General features: G+C 38.6%; 1 protein-coding gene across 14 annotated transcripts in view; it reads left to right on the forward strand.

The window, feature by feature from the left end:
- The first annotated feature begins 1,326 nt into the window (after positions 1-1,326).
- picalmb (phosphatidylinositol binding clathrin assembly protein b) overlaps positions 1,327-12,749 on the forward strand; it is a 21,496-nt gene continuing 10,073 nt past the window's right edge. For 5 of the 14 annotated variants that reach the window (XR_006828719.1, XR_006828720.1, XM_046073285.1 and 2 more), the window contains exons 1-9: positions 1,328-2,196; positions 8,742-8,884; positions 9,075-9,150; positions 9,242-9,344; positions 10,149-10,242; positions 10,445-10,556; positions 10,662-10,768; positions 10,904-10,945; positions 12,027-12,112. Coding sequence is in view for 12 of the 14 variants with exons in the window: in XM_046073285.1 (XP_045929241.1) it covers positions 2,067-2,196; positions 8,742-8,884; positions 9,075-9,150; positions 9,242-9,344; positions 10,149-10,242; positions 10,445-10,556; positions 10,662-10,768; positions 10,904-10,945; positions 12,027-12,112 (893 nt within the window). In the remaining 2 variants the exon portion in view is untranslated. Of the gene's footprint in view, positions 2,197-8,741; positions 8,885-9,074; positions 9,151-9,241; positions 9,345-10,148; positions 10,243-10,444; positions 10,557-10,661; positions 10,769-10,903; positions 10,946-12,026; positions 12,113-12,749 lie in introns of all 14 variants that reach the window. The other 9 variants (XM_046073291.1, XM_046073290.1, XM_046073293.1 and 6 more) reach the window with 5 other exon arrangements.

Here is a 12,749-nt window from a genome sequence, read left to right on the forward strand (position 1 = left end):
TAATGGACCATAAACTCTGTGTATAGCTTCAATCTGGTACTATTTAGTATTTTACTAAATCTAAGGGTGTATTTTCCTTTGATCATAAGGATTATAAAGCCCCTATATAATTAAAGGAAACAAAGGAAATTAGTGAAATTACTGTCTGATGAAAATGTGGCCTTCAGTGAATTGTATTACCGTATCTATCAGTATAAATATATTTTTATATATGTGTGTGTGTGTGTGTGTGTGTTGTGTGTGTGTATATATATGTATGTATATATACACACACACACATACATACATACATACATACATACATACATACATAGGAGGAACACTAATAGATTAAGCCTACATCTTATATGCATAAGGAGAATACTCACCTGAATTTCTAGTTAATTAAAAAACAGCTTGTTTAATTCTTTACACTTTTCTATTGTCATAGAATAAAATGTCTCTGTGTAGCCTCATCAGGAGAGGTCTGGTTAGTTGTTTCAAAATGTAGGCGGATTTTCTGTTTTCTCTGTGAATTTTCTCTTGAATGCATATTATCACAGAATTAAATATGAAAGGCAAACAAACTCACAAACCTAGAGAACATCTGGCATATTTTCCACACAGTCTGAAAAAATGTTACCTTATGGTAACACAACCAACTCCTGATATCTGTTGGATTGTATAAATGATATTACAGTAAATGTTAGTCTTGTTTATATCTTACAGACGCATTTGTGTAAGAAGTCTCAATATAGTGTCCCCTGAGAAGCCTGACACATGATTGTGTAATTTCTTTACTCTTTTTCATCATCATAGACTAAAATGTGCAGAATCACCAGGATAATTTATATTTAGTTGTTTCAAAGACTCCAAACAACATATTTCCACTAAATCATTTCTCCCAGTTTTCTGTGTAAAAGTGTGTTTTCCCTGGAATATTTTCACACCAGAATCATAATCAGCTTTTTTGGCTAAGTACACAAACAAGGAATCTGACTCTGTTTTATTAAGCTGTTTTCAATGACAGATACAGTATAGTACAGATATTTTAGTGTTACAGGGGTTGTTGTTTTTTTAAACTTAGGGTGTAAAGAAACTACCAGTTTGAATAGGCCGCTTCTGTAAGGAGACAAGGCCGTAAACATGTCAAATATCTGCTTTATAGACATTTTAAAGTCAGTTTCTTTTTGGTGAAAATGTAAAAATTTGGACTGTACAAATATCAAAACTCTTTGTTGCAGTCCATTACAGTGATGTGAAATCACATAAAGTAAAATAATGCCCTGTAGGGGATAAAAACATCCTAAAAGGTCTTGTGGCTGATTCCTTCACTCTGTCAGGCCTGTTGCAACCTGCTCTTACTTCCCCATGTCCACTCCTCAATCAATACAAGGAGGCCTCTGGCGCTCCTGTGATTGAGCGGTTGTGGGTTTTTTCCTCACCAGCTGGACTGCGGTCAGTTGGTGTACACCTGCACCACAGCGGGCTGTGTAAGATCTGATTCAGGGTCTGCAGGGCGGGGTGGTGAGTAGGCTACAGGGGTGAGCAGCGCAGGGCAGGCCCGCCATTTCCCCCTCGCCTCTGTGGTCTGTTTTCTTTCGTAGCGCTTTTTAAAGCCTAGCAGCGGCGGCAGCGGCAGGAGGAGGAGGAGCGGCGACGACTGGCGGAGCGGCGGAGGCAGGCAGGAGGAGAGACGCAGGGATCCGGTGTGCCACATCGGGATGCGAGCGAGACAGAGACCCGGGTCGGATGAGTCAGCGCGAGGACCCTGCAGTCACGGCATCTCTGAGATCTGAATGAATTTGGACGGAGCCGAGCGGCGCAACAAAAAATAAACAATAACATTTTTTGATTGTTGTCAGATTCCGCTTCTCTTTATTCCGCCCTCCCCTGGTCCGCGTCTGCTATAGCCTGGTTTTGATTTTTTTTTATTTACACCAAGGTGGGGAAAAAAGGGGGGTCCGGCAAGGTTGCGGAGGAGGTGGAGGATTTATTTTATTTTTTCAAAGCTCATTATCCGAAGAGAAACCCCAGACGAGGCTTACATTTTCAAAGTCTTTTTGTTGCATTTGAGGGAGCCGAAGATGTCGGGGCAGAGCATTACCGACCGGATAACTGCAGCCCAGCACAGTGTAACGGGATCCGCCGTGTCGAAAACAGTATGCAAGGCCACCACTCACGAAGTCATGGGCCCGAAAAAGAAACATTTGGATTGTGAGTATCTTATTTAAAGCAGTGCACGAGTGTTCAAGTTAAATATCCCCTCGGCGAAACGCCGCTTTACCGGAGTTATGGCGATGGAGGAGCTGCAAGGCCTCAAAGCCTCAGGATAGGCTATATGCTACTGCTTGTTCATGTCATGGGAGATTATATTGTTTTAACATCGAGGCCAGGCCTTGTTGACACAGTGCTATACATAAATAAGAGGGTTTTAAAGATGTAGCAGGCTTTATTAATGCCTACAGATGAGTTTATTCTCATTTTTTCCCATATTACTATCAAACTAGCTTGTCTAGCTTTGTTCAGTCTGCTCTCTTGTCTGTCTCAAATGTACTCACTAGTTTATGGCTTGAATGTTTAGCCTACATAGCAACAAATAGGATACATTTGACTGGTAGGCTATAGGAAAGCCTTTTTTATAAACCACTCTGAGCAAGTGTGCCCCCCCCCCGCACTCACAGGCCCAGAGTTAACATTTACAGGAATGCTTGCGATCGAATTTCATCTCCCATCTTGGTGCACCTGCAGCAGGACAGGTGTGTGTTTCAGCTCAGGCTACACAGTGGGGTTACGTGGTGTTTCTCATGGTGGGGTCAGACATGGTGCGTCACACACACTGAGGTGCAGAAATCCCAGCTTGTGGCAGAGGTTTGTGAGGTGCGAGGAATGAGAAGTTTCCTTCCCCTTACCCAGGACATCAAACAGACTCCTGGATGTACCCTGACATAAGCATAAGCGCTTAAATCCTGGTGTGAACATTAGTCTGATGAACTCACAGTCAGGAGAAGTCACTGTCTGTCTGTCTGTCTGTCCTTAGAGATGCAGTGGTAGATTTTATGCATATCGATCTGCACTTGCAAATGCATGATGGCAGTAATGAAAGTGTTTTTATGAAGGCCCTGCGTCATCATAAGAGTTTAGAAACAGTCCAGGAAAAAGGTGCATGTTGGATCTCAGACTCCCGACTCATTGTAATGGTCTGTAGAGTGAAATGGAGCAACAATCAGATTTCCTAACTGGTGGTTACTTCTTTCGTGAATGTTTTGGCTCAAAAAGTTGAAAGTTGCAGTTACCACACCTGTTGTGCTGCTCAGGCAACTCACCTGAGGTGAGATGAGTGAAAGTTGGCAGGGTGACGATTTGTTGGGTCATCGTGACTGACATGTCTCAGCACACACACAGAACAGAGAGCTCATAGATAATAGATAATAATACAGTGTCCTCTTGTTTTATGTTGAAACACAAAGGAGGCTGGATGATGACAGTCAGGAGGAGGCACACAGCAGCAAGTTTGTTTTTATAATTTTAGATGGAGTCTTGACGTCAGCTTAATGTTTTCTCATGTCCCCTTTTGACAGTAATTCTTTTTGTGTAAATTGTTAATGTATAATATAAGTATTTATGACCATGTTATGCCTTTTAGTATAGAGTTGACCGTAGAGAGATGACAATACTGTAAATGAGAGGAGAAAAAGAGATGGGCAAGTGTACAATTATGGCTGAATACGACTTGAAGTGCTTTGATATTAGTGCTGATACGATACATGAGTTTTGGTCCTGTTTGATTACCTTACTGTGAGAAATATAAACTTGTTGTTTTACTTTTTTCATTTAACAAGAGAAGCCAAACTTCTTGAATGTTGTCTAAACACAACAACATTTTTCTAAAATGAGCAAAATCTATTTCAAATCAATCATTCAACTCATTATCAGCCTCAAGACTCAGAGGGCTATTATACTTGACGGTAATTTGGTTGGCAGTGAAACAAAATTGAAGTAAATGAGTTGATTTTCAGACTTGTGCGTGATAAGGGCCAGGCAGTAAATGAGTGTTATAAACACTGTTTCTATGGCTGCAACTATTGCTTATTTAAATGTTTTAATAGTCAAAATACTTTGTCGATCAAAGTTGATGTCTTCAAAATGCTTGTTGTCCAAAACCTAAAGAGTTTACTATCACACAAGACAAAGAGAGACCTCAGATTTTAAAAGCTGGAACAAGCAAAGATTTGACATTTGTACCTGAATAATGACGTTGGTACCAGTAGCAAAACAATAATGGTTGACCAATATGGAATGGCCAATGCCGATATTTAGAGAGCAAGGCGGACATTGGCCGATATCAAAACAAAGAAAAGTCATGTATAATTCCATTATTCCAGGCACAGTACAATCTAATATACATTTATATTTGCCAGTAACATGTTGTTTTAAATGAATGTTTTATGAATGAAATAGAAACATAAATTGGGTTCTGCTGTAGATTTCAGAATGTGACTGGTGTTGAACAGAGAGTGGTACAGTTTTTCAGAAGTGAAGTCATTCAGCTGCATTATTCTCCACAGTATAACAATATACATTTGACGTTAGCCAGTAATGGTGTTAGATTAGATCTGCTGTCATTTAGTAGAAATGTGTTACCATTTAGAAAAGACGATGGTGACTGTGGACATTTACTGCTCCGAACATTACATTTACAGCTTTTTGATTCTTGGTCATTTTTGATGATCAGTGCTACAAACACATTTTGGTCTGTACCAAAACAGTATTGAGGTTTGATACCCAGCTCTACACATAATCCATGTGATACATCAATATTATAACAATACTGTTATATCAACTTTAGAGCCGTGTCATGACACTGTGATCTTACTCTAGTATGTTATTTCACAAAATAATCTCTAAAATTATCATTTCAAGCAAATGAAAGACTAACAAATGGAATTTTTATTATTTATTTTTAAACATATTTATCCTGAATTGAGATTTATATATCGATTCCCACCATGTAACCGAGCCTTAATGGTGTTCTTTTTTTAAACTAACAGCTGTATTTTGCAACACACTCTATAGCAACATCATGCGCTGTCATGACTGTTATCCTAATACATCTAGAAATCATTCATTTCAGCCACTGTGAATATTTAGCCGGCTGATTATAACATGACAGTGCTCTCAGTGTATCCTCCTCCTCCTCCTCCTCCTCCTCCTTGCTCAACTCCTCACCGTCATCTTCTTCTCTGAGCAGTTCAACCACCCATGCTAACTGCTGCGGCTGCTGCTTCTCTGGAAGGTTATCCTGTCCTACTTTAAGTCCCCCGCCTTTTGAAAAGTCAAATATAGGACAGAAAGAGAGGCCCAATTACCCCGTCAGACTGATCATTGCTGTGAATGGCAGGGTCATTAGCACTGAGGGGCTCGAGCTGCTTTGACTAACATCATTCAACCAGCACATGGATGAACATATGAGCAGAGGAAGTGGGAAAGAACATGTATGGTTAATTTCTTAATGCCCTGCACTTTATGTTGGTTTGGTACAAGGATGTTTTTTTGCCATTAACAAAATCCATTTGTCATTGGCACTACAAGATTATGATTTACTGTTTTTAATGTGCAAATTTTATGTAGAAAACTTCCTTGTTTAACATAGTGTTGCCCCATTTTACTCAGAGAAGTTTGAATAGAATAATTACATTATCAAAATTCAGATATCTAGTGTGTGGCTGCTACTAATAATTATTTTCATTGTTGATTAATCATTTAGAACACTGGTTCACAAACCTTTTCAGCTCAAGACCCAAAAGAGAAAGCTGGTGTCTCCCTGGGACCCAAATTTACAAAAATACTACATTTACAAACTACAGATAAATGGCAAAACAAACCATGTGTAGAAAATGTATTTATTTTCTTTTTAAAGTAAACCAAAACAACAATGGTTTATTCTCCTTTCTGTGTCTCACCCTTTTCTCTACTCTTATTTTCTTAAGCCCTCCCGTCATCACCAACATGTCTTTTGACATGACCTGAATTTAATGTGAATTACTTGGCTGGTTGAAGTTTTCCACCTTCTGATCTTTACTTTGGGCTCAGTTTTTGAAAGTGCCATTCTGAAGTCATGCTGAGCATTTAGTCTGTTTCTGAATTGGTTTTTCAGGTATGCTAGAGTCGAAATGCCAGATTCACACAAGTATGTTGTGCAAGATTGAATCAACACAACACTTGAAGGATTCTTCTTGGCCAAGAAAAGAAAAAAACGTTTGGACTTTCCCAGATAAAGCGAATGTTTCGTTTGGAGATACCTGTCCATTTTTTCATTTTAAAACCCTCATTACTGAGCACTTCCCCACATATTACAAATTGAAGCATCTATAAACTTGTCCTTGTACTTTATTTTAGACATCATAGGATCACAGACTACAGACAACAATTCTGTATGAATGTGGACAGAAGATCAGGTTAGAGAGAAGAGAGAGAGAAAACCTCACACAGCATCTGAGCTGAACCATAGCTGAACAGACAAGTGTAGCAATAAAGAACGCTCATTCACATATTGTAACATTGTTAAGAATTTTTTATCCACTAAAAATGGGCGACCCATTTTGGGAAACATGGATTTAGAGTATAAAATGTCAGACTGAAGTGAAAAATAGCTCCCACAAGCTCCCATAGCCAGGGCTGTAGCTACCATTACAGACACTGAGGTAATGTCTGCAGTTATATTTTAGCAAATTTTGGTGATTCTAAAATAAAGGAGTAAAAGGGTAATTGCAATATTTTTGAACTTGGGCCCTATTTATTAAAGTTTTGGGGGTAAACATAAACTATTAGTACAAAAACTATGAAGTTTTGGAATTTGTCCAGTACATCGCCTGAACGTAATCCTTAGGGGCAATTGTGTTTGTCAAAAGTACGTCTACTAAAGTGCGTGTTTTGCTACTGACAGGCTCAGATTGTTGTTCTAAGCGTCTGGAAAGGATCTCTACAGAGAGGTCAGGCCCAGGTTTAATTTAACATTCAGTGGTTACGCATATTTCACATGTTGGGTTAACATAACTCTTTAGACTAAATCAAACTCTTGTTAGTGTTTTCTACCAGGGTTATATGCTTTGGCATACCAGGCCAAAGTGTAGGGAGGTAAAACTGTGGAATGAATAAATATAATATCATATTGACTGTCGAGTTAATCAACAGAATCCTCTCAGCACTAATTTAGTGTCATGTTTTGAATCAGACCAACAGCTCTCAAGGTTAGACTTTATATCATTTGTAGATAGATTTGTAGATTTATGAATAACTATCCACTTTATATTAATGAGAAGCAGTCTGTGATGCAACTTTTAGGATTGGTTAATGCTGCTTACAGGTTACCAAACTGAACAAACTGCTCTCATGTGACCCTGTTGTGGAGTACAGAAGCATGAGTCACATCAGAGGCTGTTTTTGACTCAGACTTCCATAAATTAGTTTGGGCGTCTTTGGTTCAATTTATTAATAGTAGACAGCAGGTGTCTCAACACGAGACCTGTTTGACAATGAACTCACAATATCAATGAGTAAATACGTTTTAACAGACTTACAAACGTGTCTGAATAAAGTTTACAATTTGAACATGTGTATGTGCATGAGACAAATCTGCATGCTCTGTCTGACGCTGAAACCTTAAGTTTAGACCTCAAGGCAGCATATACACAATATTGTGGTATTAATACAATTAGGGTTGCAACTAACCATAATTTTCATTGTCGATTAACCTGTCAGTTATTTTCTAAATTGATCGATTAGTTGTTTAGTCTATAGAATGTCAGAAAATTGTGAAAAATGTCAATCTTCCCAAAGCCCAGGAAGACGTCTTCGAATTGTCTTGTTTTTTCCACAACCCAAATATATTCCCTTTACTGTCAGGAGTAAAGAAACCAGAAAAGATTTACTTTTAAGAAGCTGAAATCAGATAATTTTCTTTAAAAAAATTACTCAAACTGATTAATAGATTATCAAAATAGTTGGCGATTAATGTAAGGGTTGACAGCTAATCGATTATTCGATTAATTGTTGCAGCACCTCACAATCCATTGTGCGATGACATTTTGGCTGTGACTTGGTGATTTCATCTCAGATTATTAAACTTCAGATCAGCCTTAAAGAACAGAAGGATACAACATTCAACCCACACTGTATCACAACATAATGACCAGTATCCCAATAATAAAAATTATTTTCATTATATATTCATCTCTTGATTATGTTCTTTGATTTATCAATTAATAATTTCAGAAAATAGTGTTTTAATTTCCTAGTTTGTTTTATATGACAAACGGCCCAAAAACCCCAATAAATTAATTTTACCATTAAGGAACGCTAAGAAATCCAGCAAATATTGACGTTGGAGAGGCTGGAAGAAGTAAATTTGGGGCATTTTTGCTTTTAAAAAATTACTTAAACGATTGATCAAAATAGTTCCAGATTCATTTTCTGTCCATTGACTAATTGATGAATTGACTAATCATTTCAGCTCTATCTATCTTTTGAAATATCTTGCAGCCCTAGCAGCATCCTTCCACGTGTGGTATTTTTGCTTCAGCCTTGACATTTAAAATATTTAAGGAATAACTCACGGTATATTGGAGAAGAGCCGTTTGGCTTTTTTAGTTGTGATGGATTTATTTTGCAGCCTTGGACAATTACACATCGCCACATTCGGTAGCTTAATAGTATTTACTTTGACTGATTTATTACATGAACTTATTGTCTTTTTGTTTCAGATTTGATTCACTGCACCAATGAGATGAATGTGAACATTCCCCAGCTGGCCGACTCGCTGTTTGAGAGGACCACCAACACCAGCTGGGTGGTTGTGTTTAAGTCACTCATCACCACACACCACCTCATGGTCTATGGCAATGAGGTGAGACTCTTCAGCAGACACTATGCATATTATGTTTTGATGATCCTCTTAACAACACCGTAAACTGGATGCACTGCATCGGAAATTACAAAACAATTAAATAACCTTACAGATTTTTTGAGCGTTAATGTATTACTGATTAATAGTGTTGTGTTGTTGTTGTGTTTAACCATTTGTCCTCTTCCTGCAGCGTTTTGTCCAATACTTGGCTTCAAGGAATACACTATTCAACCTCAGTAATTTTTTGGACAAAAGTGGGTTACAAGGTAACATTTTGATCATGGCCCTTGTTGATGTCAGTTGTAAGTCGTTCTGAATTTATCCCTATTTAAAAGTTGCTGCCGTTTTACGTTGCAGGTTACGACATGTCCACATTTATCAGGAGGTATAGTCGATACCTGAATGAGAAAGCTGTTTCATACAGACAGGTTGCCTTTGACTTCACAAAAGTTAAACGCGGGTAAGAACTTAAAACGGTATTCTGTTTCTGTTTTCTACAAAAGTGAAACTGAAAAAAATCTTTTTTCCCTTTTTATATATATGTGAAATGGGAATTCTGCAACAAATTAAGTTCATTATTTATTAATATCTTGAGTATTTTTAATGAATTGTTTAGTTTGAAAAATGTCAGAAATTAGTGAATTGTACCAATCACAATTTCCCAGAACTAAGTTGATGTCTTGAAATAACTTGTTTTGTTTGACCGACCAAAGGTATTCAGTTTATAATGATAGTTAAAAGAGAGCAAAATTTTGAGAAGCCGGAAAGAGCAAATGTTTTTGTTATCAAATTGTTGACTGTTTTCTGTAGATGGACTAATTGTGTTACATTTAAAATAACCTCTCATTGCAAAAAATATATACATCCAAATCCGTGAAACAAAATCCCAAAGAAAATCAATTAGAGCTGCAGCAATTAGTCGATTAATCAATCAACAGAAAATGAATAATTTAAATTTTGATAATCAAATTATGAAAATTATCAAAACAAGACGTTTGAAGACGTCACCTTGCTCTGTGGGAAATTATAGCAAGCCCTTTACACTATTTTCTGGGATTTTAAAGACTAAACGATAAAGAAATAATCTTGAGATTAATCAATAATGAAAATAATTGTCAGTTGCAGCCCTACTGTCTTGTGTAAAAAAAAAAAATAATAATAATAAGTCTGTAATCGTGTTTTAGGAGCTTTACTGCTTACTCATCCATCTCTGTCTCCCCTCCATCTTCCCTCTCCTGCTCCGACTCTCCACGTGTCCACACAGAGTGGACGGCGTGATGAGGACCATGAATACAGAGAAGCTGCTCAAGACTATCCCCATTATTCAGAACCAGATGGATGCCCTCCTCGATTTCAATGTGAGTTAAAGGTGAAGCCTCCCGTAGCTCTGCAGCTTGTGCGGTAAAAAGCTGCTCATCTGGAGTGTGCGGATTGCACTGAGGCCGCTGCAGACAAAGTGAGATGCATTGTCTTAGTTCACATGTACAGGCATAGTTTTTCTGTGTCCTCAAAAGTGCTGTGAAGAAGCTGTAAGATAAATGGCTGATTGCTTTACCTCAGGTCAATGCCAACGAGCTGACTAATGGAGTCATCAATGCAGCCTTCATGCTTCTCTTCAAAGACTCCATCAGGCTCTTTGCTGCGTATAATGAAGGCATTATCAACCTGCTTGGTAAAACCACTTTCTCTGTCAAACCTTCTCTTTGTCTTCAGTTAATTCCCTTAATGTCCCTAAATTTTTGTGGTTGGTCATTCCAATTTTCCTTTCACCAAACAGAGAAATACTTTGACATGAAGAAGACTCAGTGTAAAGAAGGTTTGGACATTTACAAGAAGTTTCTCACCCGAATGACCCGGATATCGGAGTTCCTCAAAGTAGCGGAGGTAAGTGATAACAGCTACTGTCATGAATGGAATCCTTCAGTGGGTCAGCGGCACACAACTCTGTGTGTGTGTGTGTGTGTGTGATAATGCTGCAGCGACAGGTTTCTAACTTTGATTTTATTTCTCGTCTAACAGCAAGTGGGTATTGATCGAGGGGACATTCCAGACCTATCACAGGTAAAAACACAGGTTTTCTGTCTTTTCTTGCTTTCCTTCTCTTATTTCCAGCTCTAAATGCTCTTTTTTCATCAGCGTTGTCTTTGTCCTGTTAGAGTATAGTACACCCGACACAAATGTCCTTTAAAATAAGACACGATTGCATGGTTTCCTTCTCAAGCGCATGTTTGCCAGAGGAGGCGGTGGTCTTCTCCTGTTGTTTCTTCTTCTTCTTCTTCTTCTTACCTTCCCTCTTACCCTTCCCTACTTCTTCTCCTTCTTTCTACAGTAAATAAAGGTGTTGCCCTCACTAGTTAATCACTGTAATTGCCACCCACTCTGTAAATGTGCACAGTGACAGTTGGATGTTTCCTCATTAAAAAGAAACCACACTTACTGTTGCGCTATGGAGACCAGTCTTGCATAAATATTTTATCCCGGAGAACTGCAGCTAAAAATGCATTCCCCTCTGACTGTCACCACCTTTATATTCTGTATTTTCCCCTTATCTTTCCACTTCAGTTCACAGTTTGTGTAAGTACTATCATTTCACTCTTCTTCTATGTCTGTGACTTGCTTCAGTGTTGTCTTTTTGCATGCCTCTGCTCTGACTCTGTCTCCTACATCGTGGTGAAAAAAAACAGTTGAAGGAAAAAATGCTCGCTGTGGTAAATTCTGTTCACTCTGGTCACGTTATAGATCTGTAAACCAGTGTAGCTCATCTACTGAAAAATGGCTGCCCCATTGTGTTTAGACACGGCCAATTCAACAACGCCCAGGGTTGTTGAACGTGCCGTGGTGTAGTACGTCATCCCACACAGATACTCTCATCCAAAGTAGCTTTTTGGCTGGAATGCAGTCATTGATCAGTGGCAGGTAACTAATAGCCCAACATTGATAGTTTACAAAATTTAACCTCTTAATCAATGACATAAATTGGCTGTCTAGACTTTGGCTTTAGTGGTGTGGTGTATTTCATGGTGTGTAGTGTATTCTGCTCTATGTTGGTTGCCCACCACTGTCCTAATGGTCTTGATGTCCATAGAGCCTACATTTTCTGTGTCCCAGGAACGTGCTGACTTTGTGTTTTCTGTCACGACAGGCTCCCAGTAGCCTTCTTGAAGCTCTGGAGCAGCACTTGGCCTCTTTAGAGGGCAAGAAGGTCAAAGACTCCACTGCAGCCAGCAGGTACGTTAACCTCCCGTCACCTTTTCCGAATAACAATCCAAAGACATTCTGAATAATAATCTTTTCCTTGAGCCTCAGAGATTGCCTTTCCATTTACAGTGGGTACGGAAAGTATTCAGACCCCTTTAAATTTTTCACTCTTTGTTTCATTGCAGCCATTTTCCAAAAATCAAAAAAGTTCATTTTATTTCTCAGTAATGTACACTCAGCACCCCATCTTGACAGAAAAAAACAGAAATGTAGAAATTTTTGCAAATTTATTAAAAAAGAAAAACTGAAATATCACATGGTCATAAGTATTCAGACCCTTTGCCGTGACACTCATATTTAACTCAGGTGCTGTCTATTTCTTCTGATCATCCTTGAGATGGTTCTACACCTTCATTTGAGTCCAGCTGTGTTTGATTATACTGATTGGACTTGATTAGGAAAGCCACACACCTGTCTATATAAGACCTTACAGCTCACAGTGCATGTCAGAGCAAATGAGAATCATGAGGTCAAAGGAACTGCCTGAAGAGCTCAGAGACAGAATTGTAGCAAGGCACAGATCTGGCCATGGTTACAAAAAAATTTCTGCTGCACTTAAGGTTCCTAAGAGCACAGTGGCCTCCATAATCCTCAAATGGAAGACGTT

Source organism: Micropterus dolomieu, linkage group LG17 (assembly GCF_021292245.1).
Source record: "Micropterus dolomieu isolate WLL.071019.BEF.003 ecotype Adirondacks linkage group LG17, ASM2129224v1, whole genome shotgun sequence".
Lineage (NCBI taxonomy): Eukaryota > Metazoa > Chordata > Actinopteri > Centrarchiformes > Centrarchidae > Micropterus > Micropterus dolomieu.